At 36.9% G+C, this 16812-nt stretch overlaps 1 protein-coding gene across 1 annotated transcript in view; it reads right to left on the reverse strand.

Annotated features, from left to right (window-relative positions):
• The window catches only part of THOC2 (THO complex subunit 2), an 889387-nt gene that overhangs the window by 51163 nt on the left and 821412 nt on the right, over window positions 1-16812 (reverse strand). Inside the window, 4 exon segments of the mRNA XM_053699115.1 lie at window positions 579-655; window positions 7450-7598; window positions 8212-8278; window positions 10631-10768. Coding sequence (XP_053555090.1) covers window positions 579-655; window positions 7450-7598; window positions 8212-8278; window positions 10631-10768 — 431 coding nt within the window.

Consider the following 16812-nt stretch of genomic DNA (forward strand, 5'->3'; position numbering starts at 1 on the left):
ATTGTGATTTAAAAGAAACAAAGCAAGTGTTTTCCTTTGTTGTATGTAAACGAGGGAATTAAAAAACAGCATACTAGGTTGTCTTTAAAGGGACAGTCAAAAACAGAATTTTTATGATTTGAAAAGATAGATAATCCCTTTATTACCCATTCCCCAGTTTTGCATAACCAACACAGTTATGTTTATATACTTTTTACCTCTGTGATTACCTTGTATCTAAGCATCTTCTGACAGCCCCCTGATCACATGATATTTTATTTATCTATTGACGTTCATTTTAGCCAATTAGTGCAGTGTCTGCCACAAGCCACAGGCGTGATCACGCTATCTATATGGCTCACATGAACTAGCTCTAGCCTGTTGTGAAAATCAAATAAAAAAGCATAAGAGGCGGCCTTCAAGGGCTTAGAAATCTTCATATGAGCCTTCCTAAGTTTCCTAAAAGTTGTTTAAAATGACATGCCCTATTTGAAGCATTAAAGTTTTTTTTGGACTTGACTGTCCCTTTAAACAGGAAAATACAACCGTATATGAAATTAGCATTGCAAAGCCTCATGAACATTACATAAAAAGGATATTGCTTTTTCTCTTCTTTTCCCCCTGCACTTTCACGCTTCTCTTTCTTCTCAGATTTTTCCTTGTCATGTCTGGATTCCTATTAATATAACAAACAAATGAAAACTTAGTCTCACTTTGATCCTCATTCACCTGGCATAATGAGCAAACTATGCTGTACCATACGATGATTAGATTAGAACTCCGGGGCTAATCTTTCTTTGAGAACATATAAAAAAGTAACTTCAATCAGGAGATTCATACTGAAATGTTGAGTGACTAAAAAACTCTGTAAGGAACCAATTTAGAATGGAGATATGAACCATTTAATGGGCATTACCATTTCAAGTCTCAGTTCTGACAACAAGCATGTTCTTCCTTGAGCAAAATGGTATTTATCACATTGAGAGAAAAAGTATGATTAAAATTAAAACAGACTTTGAGCGCATATGGAAAAAAAAAATGTGACCTGAATTCACAGTTCCAACCTACAAAACGAAGTGGTAAAGATAATAACAGAACTTAAAAACGTCTAGGATGCAGATAAAGCCATTTTTTAAATCTAGATAAGTTTACAGATAAAGAGACATTGTAATAAACATAAATAATAAAGTATGTTCTCATTTGCTAGAACATGTAGATTTTGCTTTACTATATAACTGTTTGGCTGATCGATTTGATTGGCTGACTGGCCGTGTGCTGCTTCATGGGAGCTGCAATGCTTACAGGGTTTAAACAGTTATCTAAAGGTCAGTAATGCAAAAATGAAATGTTTTAACAATTGACAGCATGGAATTTCTACTTTATAATGTCTCTTTAAAAACATAATTTATGTAAGAACTTACCTGATAAATTAATTTCTTTCATATTGGTAAGAGTCCATGAGCTAGTGACGTATGGGATATATATTCCTACCAGGAGGGGCAGGTTTCCCAAACCTCAAAATGCCTATAAATACACCCCTCACCACACCCACAATTCAGTTTAACGAATAGCCAAGCAGTGGGGTGACAAAGAAAGGAGTAGAAAGCATAAACAAAAGAAATGTGGAAATAATTGTGCTTTATACAAAAAATCATAACCACCATAAAAAGGGTGGGCCTCATGGACTCTTGCCAATATGAAAGAAATGAATTTATCAGGTAAGTTCTTACATAAATTATGTTTTCTTTCATGTAATTGGCAAGAGTCCATGAGCTAGTGATGTATGGGATAGCAATACCCAAGATGTGGAACTCCACGCAAGTCACTAGAGAGGGAGGGATAAAAATAAAAAACAGCCATTTTGCACTGAAAAAAATAATCCACAACCCCAAAAAATAAGTTTATTCTCATAAATGAAAGAAAAAAACTTAAATTAAAAGCAGAAGAATCAAACTGAAAAAGATGCCTGAAGAACTTTTCTACCAAAAACTGCTTCTGAAGAAGCAAATACATCAAAACGGTAGAATTTAGTAAATGTATGCAAAGAGGACCAAGTTGCCGCTTTGCAAATCTGATCAACTGAAGCTTCATTCTTAAAGGCCCACGAAGTGGAGACTGATCTAGTAGAATGAGCTGTAATTCTCTGAGGTGGGGCCTGACCCAACTCCAAATAAGCTTGATGAATCAAAAGCTTTAACCAAGAAGCCAAGGAAACAGCAGAAGCCTTCTGACCTTTCTTAGAACCAGAAAATAAAACAAATAGACTAGAAGTCTTCCTGAAATCTTTAGTAGCTTCCACATAATATTTCAAAGCTCTTACCACATCCAAAGAATTTAAGGATCTTTCCAAATAATTCTTAGGATTAGGACACAAGGAAGGGACAACAATTTCTCTACTAATGTTGTTAGAATTCACAACCTTAGGTAAAAATTGAAAAGAAGTCCGCAAAACTGACTTATCCTGATGAAAAATCAGAAAAGGAGACTCACAAGAAAGAGCAGATAGCTCAGAAACTCTTCTAGCAGAAGAGATAGCCAAAAGGAACAACACTTTACAAGAAAGTAGCTTAATGTCCAAATAATGCATAGGCTCAAATGGAGGAGCCTGTAAAGCCTTCAAAACCAAATTAAGACTCCAAGGAGGAGAAATTGATTTAATGACAGGCTTAATACGAACTAAAGCCTGTACAAAACAGTGAATATCAGGAAGTATAGCAATCTTTCTGTGAAAGAAAACAGAAAGAGCAAAGATTTGTCCCTTCAAGGAACTTGCAGACAAACCCTTATCAAAACCATCCTGAAGAAACTGTAAAATTCTAGGAATTCTAAAAGAATGCCAACAGAATTTATGAGAACACCATGAAATGTAAGTCTTCCAAACTCTATAATAAATCTTTCTAGAGACAGATTTACGAGCTTGTAACATAGTATTAATCACTGAGTCAGAGAAACCTCTATGACTTAGTACTAAGCGTTCCATTTCCATACCTTCAAATTTAATCATTTGAGATCCTGATGGAAAAACGGACCTTGAGACAGTAGGTCTGGCCTTAACGGAAGTGGCCAAGGCTGGTAACTGGACATCAGAACAAGATCCGCATACCAAAACCTGTGTGGCCATGCTGGAGCCACCAGCAACACAAATTATTGTTCCATGATGATTTTGGAGATCACTCTTGGAAGGAGAGCTAGAGGCGGGAAAATGTAAGCAGGATGATAACACCAAGGAAGTGTCAGCGCATCCACTACTTCCGCCTGAACATCCCTGGACCTGGACAGGTATCTGGGAAGTTTCTTGCTTAGATGAGAGGCCATGAGATCTATCTCTGGAAGACCCCACATCTGAAAAATCTGAGAAAACACACCTGGATGGAGAGACCACTCCCCTGGATGTAAAGTCTGACGGCTGAGATAATCCGCCTCCCAATTGTCTACACCTAGGATATGCACCGCAGAGATTAGACAGGAGCTGGATTCCGCCCAAGCAAGTATCCGAGATACCTCTTTCATAGCTTGGGGACTGTGAGTCCCACCCTGATGATTGACATATGCCACTGTTGTGATATTGTCTGTCCGAAAACAAATGAACGGTTCTCTCTTTAACAAAGGCCAAAACTGAAGAGCTCTGAGAATTGCACGGAGTTCTAAAATATTTATTGGTAATCTCGCCTCTTGAGATTTCCAAACAGCCCCCCAACCTGAAAGACTCGCATCTGTTGTGATCACAGTCCAGGTTGGCCGAACATAGGAAGCACCTTGAACTAAACGATGGTGATCTATCCACCACGTCAGAGTGTCATACATTGGGATTTAAGGATATTAATTGTGATATCTTTGTATAATCCCTGCACCATTGGTTCAGCATACAAAGCTGTAGAGGTCTCATGTGAAAACGAGCAAAGGGGATCGCGTCCGATGCTGCAGTCATGAGACCTAAAACTTCCATGCACATAGCCACTGAAGGGAATGACTGAGACTGAAGGTTCCCAGCAGGCTGCAACCAATTTTAAACGTCTCTTGTCTGTTAGAGACAGAGTCATGGACACTGAATCTATCTGGAAGCCTAAAAAGGTGACCCTTGTCTGAGGAATCAAGAAACTTTTTGGTAAATTGATCCTCCAACCATGTTTCCGAAGAAACAACACTAGTTGATTCGTGTGAGATTCTGCAGAACGTAAAGACTGAGCTAGTACCAAGATATCATCCAAATAAGGAAACACCGCAATACTCTGTTCTCTGATTACAGAGAGTAGGGCACATAGAACCTTTGAAAATATTCTTGGAGCTGTTGCTAGGCCAAATGGAAGAGCAACAAATTGGTAATGCTTGTCTAGAAAAATGAATCTCAGAAACTGAAAATGTGTTGGATGAATCAGAATATGAAGGTATGCATCCTGCAAGTCTATTGTGGACATATAATGTCCTCGCTAAACAAAAGGCAGAATAGTCCTTATAGTCACCATCTTGAAAGTTGGTACTCTTACATAACGATTCAAAATTTTCAGATCCAGAACTGGTCTGAATAAATTTTCCTTCTTTGGGACAATGAATAGATTTGAATAAAACCCCAAACCTTGTTCCTGAAAAGGAACTGGCATGATTACCCCTGAAGACTCCAGGTCTGAAACACACGTCAGGAAAGCCTAAGCTTTTACTGGATTTGCTGGGATACGTGAGAGAAAAAATCTTCTCACAGGAGGTCTTACTCTGAATCCTATTCGATACCCTTGAGAGACAATGCTCTGAATCCATTGACTTTGGACAGAATTTATCCAAATATCCTTGAAAAACCTTAATCTGCCCCCTACCAGCTGAGCTGGAATGAGGGCCGCACCTTCATGCGGACTTAGGGGCTGACTTTGGTTTCTTAAATGGCTTGGATTTATTCCAATTTGAGGAAGGCTTCCAATTGGAAACAGATTACTTGGGGGAAGGATTACGTTTTTGTTCCTTATTTTGACGAAAGGAACAAAAACGGTTAGAAGCCTTAGATTTACCCTTAGGTTTTTTATCCTGAGGCGGAAAAACTCCCTTTCCCCCAGTGACAGTTGAAATAATAGAATCCAACTGAGAACCAAATAAATTATTACCTTGGAAAGAAAGAGATAGTAGTAATCTAGATTTAGATGTCATATCAGCATTCCAAGATTTAAGCCACAAAGCTCTTCTAGCTAATATAGCTAAAGACATGGATCTAACATCAATTTTGATAATATCAAAAATGGCATCACAAATAAAATGATTAGCATATTGCAGTAAGCGAATAATGCTAGATATGTCAGAATCCAATTCTTATTGTGCTAAATTCTCCAACCAGAAAGTTGATGCAGCCGCAACATCAGCCAAAGAAATTGCAGGTCTGAGAAGATTACCTGAATATAAATAGGCCTTCCTTAGATAAGATTCAAGCTTCCTATCTAAAGGATCCTTAAAGGAAGTACTATCTTCCATAGGAATAGTGGTACGTTTAGCAAGAGTAGAAATAGCCCCATAAACTTTAGGGATTTTTTCCCAAAACTCTATAGAATTTGCTGGTAAAGGATACAATTTTTTTAAACCTTGAAGAATGAATAAAAGAAGTACCTGGCTTATTCCATTCCTTAGAAATCATATCAGAAATAGCCTCAGGAATAGGAAAAACCCCTGGAGAAACCACAGGAGGTTTAATAACAGCATTTAAACGTTTATTAGACTGAACATCAAGAGGACTGGTTACCTCAATATCCAAAGTAATTAACACTTCTTAATAAAGAACGCATATACTCTATTTTAAATAAATAAGTAGATTTGTCAATGTATGAGGAAGGATCTTCTGTATCAGATAGATCCTCATCAGAAGAGGATAAATTATTATGTTGTTGGTCATTTGAAATTTCATCAACTGAATGAGAAGTTTTAAAAGACCTTTTACGTTTATTAGAAGGTGGAAATGCAGACAAAGCCTTCTGGATAGAATCAGAAACAAACTCTTTAAAATTAATAGGTATATCATGTACATTAGAAGTTGAAGGAACTGCAACTGGCAATGTACTATTACTGATGGACACACTATCTGCATGTAAAAGTTTAAAATGACAACTATTACAAATGACATTCGGCGAAATAATTTCCACTATCTTACAACAAATGCACTTAGCTTTGGTAGAACCGATGTCAGGCAGCAATGTTCCAGCAGAAACTTCTGAGGCAGGATCAGATTGAGACATCCTGCAAAATGTAAAAGAAAAAACAACATATAAAGCAAAATTATCAATTTCCTTATATGACAGTTTCAGGAATGGGAAAAAATGCAAATAGCATAGCCCTCTGATAGAGAAAAGGCAAGAGGCAAACATCAATGGGGTATTGAAATTATGAAAAAGTTTGGCGCCAAGTATGACGCACAGCATAACTGAAAACTTTTTTGGCGCCAATAATAACTGGAAATGACACACTCGCGTCACTAATGACGCAACTGTGTGTAAGGCTTCGGCGTCAACTATGACGCCGGAAATGACAAAGTAGCGTCATAGATTTATTTTTCGCGCAAAAACATTCTCGCACCAAGAATGACGCAATAAAGTTTAGCATTTTTTACGCACCCGCGGGCCTAATACCGCCCGCAATTTGCAAGAAGTAGTCAATTGAAAAAAAAGACTAAACCCCAGGTTAGAAAAAATAAAATAAAAAATTCTTAAAAAAAAATGTTTATATTCCCCAAATATGAAACTGACAGTCTGCAGAAGTAAATACATGAACCTGACTCATGGCAAATATAAGTACAATACATATATTTAGAACTTTATATAAATGCATAAAGTGCCAAACCATAGCTGAGGTGTCTTAAGTAATAAAAAACATACTTACCAAAAGACACCCATCCGCATATAGCAGATAGCCAAACCAGTACTGAAACAGTTATCAGTAGAGGTAATGGTAAATTGAGAGTATATCGTCGATCTGAAAAGGGAGGTAGGAGATGAATCTCTACGACCGATAACAGAGAACCTATGAAATAGACCCCCGTTAGGGAAATCATTGTATTCAATAGGTGATACTCCCTTCACGTCCCTCTGACATTCGCTGTACTCTGAGAGGAATCGGGCTTCAACAATGCTGAAAAGCGCATATCAACGTAGAAATCTTAGCACAAACTTACTTCACCACCTCCATAGGAGGCAAAGTTTGTAAAACTGAATTGTGGGTGTGGTGAGGGGTTTATTTATAGGCATTTTGAGGTTTGGGAAACTTTGCCCCTCCTGGTAGGATTGTATATCCCATAAGTCACTAGCTCATGGACTCTTGCCAATTACATGAAAGAAAGCAGGTATGAGTCAGTTGGGCTTGTACAATCATTGAAGTACATTTTCGTTGCAGTTTTATTGTCCCCCTTTTGTTATTATTGCCAACATATTTAAGCAAAAGGATAAGAAAAGCAAAATTGTTGCGCTCTGACATAAATACATGTCTGCTTTAAAGCATTTAATTTACCTTTTTACTGCTAGAGGAACTTTTTTCCATCTTTTCTGATTTTACAAAATCTCCTTTCTCTTTACTTGAAGATTTAGATTTATTTCTCTCCTTTTCATTTGAGCGTGGCGAGTCTGATGGACTTTCGCTTTTACTGCGTTTAGAGATGCCTGGAGCATGAAAGACAACAGTTTTACTGAAAGGCCAAGCTGACCAGATAAACAACCATTCATAGCTTTGTACAGACTATAAAACAGGTGTGTCTAAAGTACTGGATATAACCCAGAATGAAAAGAACTAAAATAAAAATACTTCTGAACAATACAACAGTTTTTAACCTTTTATTGCAATACATTAATGCTAGTCATTTCATTTTTAACGACAAATGATTCTCAAAGCATCATAAGTTGTTTTTATACAACTATATCAAGAAACTTTTCTACTGTAGCAATATAAACTGTTGCTGAAGCCTGCATGAATTAAATGACTCTACCAACACTAATCATCAGTATATAACCATATGTTACAATAAATGTATAACATTTATATACTTCCTACTTTTGTAGGAAGACAAGTACTTTGTTTTCATATTATCTAGATTCTTATTGTATAACAAAGAAGAACTAAACTGGCACGAGTACTCAAACCTAGATACATTATGGATAAAATTTAACTCAACACATTTCGCATTTATTATTATACTTTAATTTGTATTTCCACAGAGAAAAAATGCACTTACTACTGCTCCTTACTAATATGTACTGATAAATACAATTCACTCACTAGTTCCATTTTCCTCTTTGCGTTTTTTGGATTCTTGTGTTAATTCACGGTCGCTGTTTGAGTGATCCTAAAGGAGAAAGCAGCAATATTAAGCATTATAATGAGTAATCATAAAATGTCTGCATCAACCATTTATATTATAATACAAATAATTATAGTGTAAAAAACGTTAAACTAGATTTTAAATTTTGAGCAGTTGTTTAAGTGGTTACATCAACATGGTTGTTAAAGGCAATATCAAAATCAGTACGCTTTGTGAAAACGGCACCTATCTTAAAAGCCAATAATTGTGGACCCATATTATTCATGGAGTTATAACAAGTATTTAATAGAGGATAAATCAGGTCAATAGGAAGAAGAAAGGAAATGCAGGAATGAAAAAAGGACCGTTTTATTTGGGGTACCCAAGGAATATCCTTTCTTGCTCTCAAGGAGATGAAAGGATCCTCAGGAAAAGTCTTATGGTTACATGCAGCCTCTGACCCTCCAATTCCCTTATCATAGGTCTGAACTCACTCACTCTCCTTGTAGGTAGAATAGAGAGTTTGAGTTGGATTTCTGCTCTCAACAAGTATTCACTAGACACACAAAATAATAAAATCTCTCAAATATTTAAGATACTGCACAGGCAGAACATACACACACACACACACAGATACTGGGCAGGCAGAACACACACACACACACAGATACTGGGCAGGCAGAACACACACACACACACAGATACTGGGCAGGCAGAACACACACACAGGCGCTGGGAAGGCAGGAGAGACACACACAGAGGTGCTGAGGAGGCAGGAGACACACACACACACAGTGGTACTGCGGAAACAGGAGACACACACACACAGGTACTGCGCAGGCAGGACACACACAGGTACTGCGCAGGCAGGACACACACAGGTACTGCGCAGGCAGGACACACACAGGTACTGCGCAGGCAGGACACACACAGGTACTGCGCAGGCAGGACACACACAGGTACTGCGCAGGCAGGACACACACAGGTACTGCGCAGGCAGGACACACACACAGGTACTGCACAGGCAGGAGACACACACAGGAACTGGGTAGAACACTGGCATACTGCTAGATGGCTAATAAATAATGGGCCAAACCAGGAACAAAGCATTAAATATACTGGGTCATTGGGAATACCATTGGAGTGAGACAGAAGAAACCACAGAAACACCATGGAATTGCACATTGTATGGCTATGCAAAGCCAAAAACAGAATAAATAAATCTCCCTTATAAGATTGTAGGGAGATGTTGAGACAACACCTATTGTGTTAAAAAGCACAATAATTACAAAAAGCACAAGGGGTTAACAGGTTGTTGACAAAAGTCCACTTTAAAAAAACAACATTTTTATTACTATTCTCACCTAAAAACATTACAAAAATAAGAGTATTTCTTTCATGTTCAATATACACTTTTGCCACCAATCTTCATTAACCCCTTTTGTTTTCTTATAATAATTATCCACATTACAACATACAGCATATGTTCAGAATAATAAAGAAGAAATATTTTGTATTTATTTTTGTACCGTGTACTGAATATTGCAAGAGTGTTAGCCTACTACCTACACAGTCTGGCAACTGGATTTGAATGAAAATAAACAAATAAAATAAATAAAACAGTTCTTACTCCGCTCCTCAGGCTTTGTTCCACAGGGCTAACTCCAATCTCCCTCACATGTGGCACCGGGGAACCCTCAAGCTCCGCCCCTGCCTCATTTGAGAGTGGAGGAGTAAATGACATCATGAACCTCAGCTAGCCTTTCAGGAACTGCCTGCTACTGAAACGAGCTCTAACTTCTAATAGAGGGAGGGGGGGCAGGAGTGAATCAAGGCAAATTGATATACACACTAAAGTAAGCACTATCTGACATAACAGCTCTGCAGTGAGGACTGCATGTAAGTTTGCAGGGAAGCAGCTACTCATTGTAAGATTGTGCATCTATTCTCACTGGTCCCCAGCACACTGAGTAATTTATGCAGATCACCGGGTGACCGACAGAAAACCCAGCAAATAGTGTGTCACATGACCATATTGTGAGAGTTAGTAGGTCTGTATCAGCTAAAGCCAATATGAAACATTTATATAGCAGGGTAACCTTGAAAAGACAGCAGGTGCTTTTCAAGATATGAAAGTTTAATTTCATTACACATAACATTGAATATAAAAATGTCAAGGTGTTTACTGTTCCTTTAAACATGCAAAACTCCTGAGCCTACTCCAGTATACACTCATAGAAAGGATCCAAAGGAAAGAAAAAAAGAGATCACTGTTATAACATAAGAAACTGGAAAGGGTCTAATTCTAAGTTATGAAAGTTTAATTCTGACTTCCATGTGTCTTTTGGTTATTAAAAATATTTTTTTAAACATGTAAAGAACATAAAACAGACGCACTCTCTTCCGCTCTTTCCTTTCTTTTTCCTCCTTCTTCTCCCTTTCCCTTGATCGCTCTCTTGATTTTTCTTGTTCTTTCTTCTCCACCTCTTTTTCTTTGCTCTTGGACATTGGTGGGGTAGTGTGGTTTATGTAGTGCTGTTAAACGAACAAGAGAATGTAAACTTATAAAGTGGAAAAACAACAAATCACTCTAATTCCTTCTTTCTGCAGTTTATATTCTCTCAAACTATTTTTGACAAATGAAGAGTCCCCCAATAAGGTACAATTTATAACTACACTCCTCTGGTAATAGGCAGTCCTAATATAGAGAATCGGTTTACTGAAGAATGACAATGGAAGGAAGACAGATCCCAAGCATGTATTTACCAAAAGGACCAGAGAAACTACCCTGTTCTAAATTGTCCCTATGCAATGTCTTCAGTTGGTACATTATGCAACATTAACTTGCTTTAAATAAACAATTAATGTATTTCACAAATGAGTTGTTACAACACAGCAGTAATCCTTACTACATAAAACAAAACAGCAACTGAAACCAAAGTTTTCATTATTAAATTGAACCAATATATATTTATGTGCAAGTCCATTTTTACATTCCCAATTATCATGAACAGATTTATTTTCTGGTGGATCACATTTATGTATCATGGAAAGGATACAAAGGTGTAATACTCCTTATTAACTCACTAAACATGAATATAAATTAAACCAATTATGTTATGCTAGTTATGAAGGCTACAAAGGTCCAATTGCATATGTGAAAACGTCCTACTGGCTATACTAGTATAGTGGTAATAAACCTATGGTAGGAGTGCCCAAGGTCTATAAAAAAAAAAAAAATGTATGCAATGCTTCTATAAACTTTACATGAATGTGAAGCAGGATCACAAGTATATGAATGGTGAACATTCCCCAGCATGCAATACAACAATTTACAGCATGCACACAAATATGGTCCTGGTAAGTGGTGGAAGGAACACACATTACTTCAGCCAGGTTGAATTATGAATTAGCCTGTGGGGGCAGTGAAATACTTTACATTATAATAACATTTTCTGTCATTTATAAATGTTGCTATTCAAAGCAGAAACTAATTGAATAATTAAAAAAAAAAAAAACTTTAATTTCCCTTACAAAAAAACCCCTCAATGATGCAGCTGTTAAAATAGTTTGGTGTTTGACTATGTAGTTCAATTTGATAACAATTTAGATATGGACGCCTAAAATAAAACATGCTTTGTTTTAGAATTACGGTTTTCTCAAGGCATCTAGTTTGGAAAAACCAAAGCAAAAGGCCACTCTGAAATATTATAACATGGCCAAAAGTGTAATGCCAACTTGTCATAAACATCAGCTGCTATGTGCAGATAACGTCTCCTCCTGGGTAGGTACCCCTTCCAAACAGGATCTTGGAGACCCCACCGCACTGCAGCTAAAGAAAAGAGATTTCAGACTTCTTTCCAATTGTTGGCTTTTGCCAGGACAACCAATGACATAACCATATGTGGGTGTGGTGACATCACAGGGGTGGAGAAATCTCTACTAATGCATGGGTTTTTCCAACAGAGAGCCTTTGGGGAGGGGGTTACAGGGAAATGAACCACTCCACTAAATAAGTTTGATGCACCTCCCTTTAATTATGGGTGCCACCCTTTTGCTACCTGCGTTTCACTGCAGGTATTTAAAATAGAGTTGCTGAATGCATTTTAGCACTGGAAAGCAATGAACGCTAGATTTAAACATGGTGAAACACAGACTTAGAGGGAGGCGGATAACAACATCAATATTATGTTTATAAAATGTGTTTTTAAAGGACCACTCATCACAACAGAGTATAAAATAATGAATAATAAAGAGACAATGCTAAAGCACTAAGTTTGAATTTCAAATGAGTAGATTTTATTCTGACAAATGTCAGTCACAATTTCCTTCCTAATGCATCATGTGACAGCTATCAGCCAATCACAAAATGCATATTATGTATATTCTGTGAATCTTGCACATGCTCACTAGGAGGTGCCTCAGAAAGTGTGCCTATAAAATGATTGTGCACATTTAGATAATGGAAGTGAATTGGAAAGTTTGTTTAAAATTGTGTGCTTTAACTGAATCACAAAGTTTAATTTTGTCTTGACTGTCCCTTTAAAGAACCCATATCTGATCCCCTAGGTCACTTATAAAAACAAAAACCTATTGTTGAAAAAGGATATACTTAAAGGGACATTAAACCCAACATTTTTCTTTCATGATTCAAATAGAGAATACAATTTTAAACAACATTACAATTTAATTCAATTATCTATTTTGCTTCCTACTTTAGATATCCTTTGTTGAAGATATATCAGTGCACATGGGTGAACCAATCACACGAGGCATCTATGTGCAGCCACCAATCGGCAGCTTCTGAGCCAATCTAGATATGCTTTTCAGCAAAGGATATCAAGAGAATGAAGCACATTAGACAATAGAAATAAATTAGAAAGTTGTTTAAAGTTGCATGCTCTATCTAAACCATGAAAGAAAAAAATGTGGGTTTCATGTCCCTTTAAAGGTTTAATTTGTTAAGGGTCTCTCTAACAGGGAAAAGTGACCCTTATTTAAAAGGTTGTGCATTCCTATTAACACAGGGGTCACCTGTCCCCCTAGGATGCAACTGATCACCATTAAAATGGTGATCCCCTGCCCCACTAGAAGTTATTTTCTAGAGGTGGGAGAGGTAGACTACGACAAAACTTACATCTCCACCTCTGATTTAACTAAAGTGATATGAGAACCCTCATGTGAAAGAGGGTATTACTCTATTTTTTAAATGAAGGGTCACACCCTTTCTAATTGCTTGCCCAAAGTATAGACCCAGAAAACAGAGGGACATGACACTCCAGTTTAAAAGCGGGGAATCCCATCTAAAGGGTCTTATATCTGTATCATTAGCAATAACCTTAAGACAGAACACCCATTCACACAACAAAAATACCCCACACATGAAAAACTATTTATGCTTACCTGATACATTTATTTCTTTCATGGTGGTGAGAGTCCACAATCTATTACTCCTGGGAATTACACTTCCCTACCAGTAGGAGGCAGCAAAGATTCCCAAACTCCAAAAACTTTATAAAACCTCTCCCACCTCACCAGTACCTCAGTCTAACGTATAGCCGAGCACAAAGTGGAAGGAAAAGTAATAAGAACCCACAAAATAGGAGCAGGGAAAAAAAGATGTGCACAAAAAAACAAACCCAGAAAAAAAAAACAGGGTGGGGTACTGTGGACTCTCACCACTATGAAAAAAATTAATCGGGTAAGCATGTTTTCTTTCATACAGGTGGTGAGAGTCCATGATCCATTACTTCTGGGAAATGATACCCTAGCTGTGGAGTCCACAAGTAATAATCAAACAGACAACTGCATGGAGGACATCCTACCACAGGCTGCCTCAGAAGAAGCAAGAACATTAAGATGGTAGAAAAATATGCAAAGAAGACCAAAATGGCTGACTAGCATACATTGTCCCACTGAAAATTTTTTTTCTAAAAACACAAGAAATGAGCAGAAAGCCATCTAGGTGAAGGCTGACCTGCATCTAAGAAAACTATATGAATCAAAAGCTTCAACCAAAGAAACAGCAGAAATTCTCTTAACTTCCTAGAACCAGCAAAAGGAACAAAATCTAAAAAAAGTGTGCTTGAAAAGCCTTAGTAATGTCAACATAACACTACAAAGAACACTACAGAATCCAAAACATGAAGAGACCATATTCTGAATAATAAAGAACGAGCAACAATGCCCCAACTTATATAGCCAGAAACCAAAACCTTATCCTAAAGAAAAATAAGATAAAGGAGGAACACAAAGAGTAAAAACTCTTCTATTCTAACAGATAAAACAGCTAAATGAAAAAAAAAAAAATTCCAGAAAGAAGTTTAATATCCACCGGATGCATAGGCACAAAAGGAGAAACCTCAAGACCTAATTAATTCTAGGCCAGGCTAGCACTAAATCGGTAATGTCAGAAAGATTAGCAATCTTCTTAAAGAAAATAACTAAAAAGAACAGAAAACTGACCCTTTAAAAGAACTGGCGGATAAACCCTTATCCAAACCATCCTGTAAAAATAGCTAGAAATCTAGACCTTTAAATAACAATTCCCCTAGTCACAGACTTACAAGCCTGTATAAGAAACTCAATAACTGAACAAACAGTTAAAAAGATTTCTATACCATCATGCCAAGAGAACTAGAATCTGGATAAAAGAAGGACCTACCCCCTACCAAAGCCTCTTGATTAAGGGCTGACCTACCAACCTGCAAACTTGGATAGGGGATAAGATCTTAAACTGCTTAGGCCTATTCCAATTCAACTAATGGGCACTGACACGGTCAGCATTTCCCAGAGCAAATATATTGGCCTGGTATCTAGCTTTGCAGCCTTACAAGCAGAAGGTATAATGCTTAAATCCAGTAAAAGACACTGCAACATTAAAAGGGACAGTCTTCTCTAGAATTGGTATTGTTGAAAAAGATAATATCATTAATTACCCTTTCCCTAATTTTGCATAACACACACACAGTTATATTAATACACTTTTTACCTCTGTGATAACCTTGTGTCTTAGCCTCTGCAGATTGCCCCCTTATTTCAGTCTTTTGACAGACTTTTTAGCCAATTAGTGCTCTCATAAGTAACTCTACGGGAGTGAGCACAATGTTATCTATACCACCCATAAACTAGCGCCGTCTGGCTGTAAAAAACTGTCAAATACACTAAGATAGAGGCAGCCTTCAAGGACTTAGAAATAAGCATGAGCCTTCCTAGCTTTAGCTTTCAACTAAAAATACCAAGAGAACAAAGCAAAAGTAAATTGGAAAGTTGCTTAAAATTGCATGCCCTATCTGAATCATGAAAGTATAATTTTGACTAGACTATCCCTTTAAGCAAAAAACATTTTATTTCCAGACAGAACCAGAAGAACTCTGATACTAGGCAGAGAAAAAGATTTCTGAGCCCTGTTCCGATAAAAAGGACAAAACACAAATCTGATCTTAAAATATACCCTTGGACTACTAGTCCTGAGGAAGCAAAGTTCCTTAACCCCAGACGCCATTGAAATAATCGAAATCCAAACCAGAACCAAAAAAATTCTCTCTATTTAAAGAAAGAGATAAAAGTTGGGAATTAGAAATTATGTCAGCATAACGCGCTTCTAGAAAGAACAGCTAAATACATACTCTAGCATTAATGAGTGACAACAAAAGGAAAGCTTTTGCACATTTAAACAACACAATAAGCTCCCCTAAGGAATAAAATAAACTTCTTATCTAAAGGGACTATTAAAGGGATACTGTACCCAAATTTTTTCTTTTGTGATACAGATAGAGCATGCAATTTTAAGCAACTTTCTAATTTACTCCTATTATCAATTTTTCTTTGTTCTCTTGCTATCTTTATTTGACAAAGAAGGCATCTAAGCTAAGGAGCCAGAAAATGTTTGGTTTAGAACCATGGACAGCACTTTTTTTATTGGTGCTGTCCAATCAGCAAGGACAACCCAGGTTGTTCACCAAAAATGGGCCGGCATCTAATTTTACATTCTTGATTTTATAATAAACATACCAAGAGAATAAAGAAAATTTGCCAATAGGAGTAAATTAGATAGTTGCTTAAAATTGCATGCTCTATCTGAATCACGAAAGAAAAAATTTGGGTTCAGTGTCCCTTTAAGGAAGAACTATCTTCCAAAGGAAAGCTAGAACATACAGCCAAAATATAAATTGCCTCAACCATTTTGAGACAAGCTTCCAAAAAAATCAATAATAGAAGCTTGAAAAGAATACAAATTCTTAAACCTTGAGTAGCAATTTAAGGAATACCTGACAATTCAATTTCTGGATATAATCTCAGAAACGGGACAAGAAACACATCAAGGGATTACATAGTATACATTTAACTAGTATATCCCATCTACTTTAGGATCATGTTACCTCTAAAGAAATTAAGAAAGCAAAAATGATCTTAAAAAAAGAATGAATATGCTTAATATAAAATGAAATAAAATGATGCCAGTAAAATGATCAGAGTAAGACTCTTGATAAACAAAGAAAAAAAACACACCCTCTGAGGACACAGCAGCCTCATAACTAGAAGCATTAACCTTAGCAGGCTAAGAACTAGTAAAAGGT

This window comes from Bombina bombina, chromosome 1, assembly GCF_027579735.1.
Source record: "Bombina bombina isolate aBomBom1 chromosome 1, aBomBom1.pri, whole genome shotgun sequence".
NCBI lineage: Eukaryota > Metazoa > Chordata > Amphibia > Anura > Bombinatoridae > Bombina > Bombina bombina.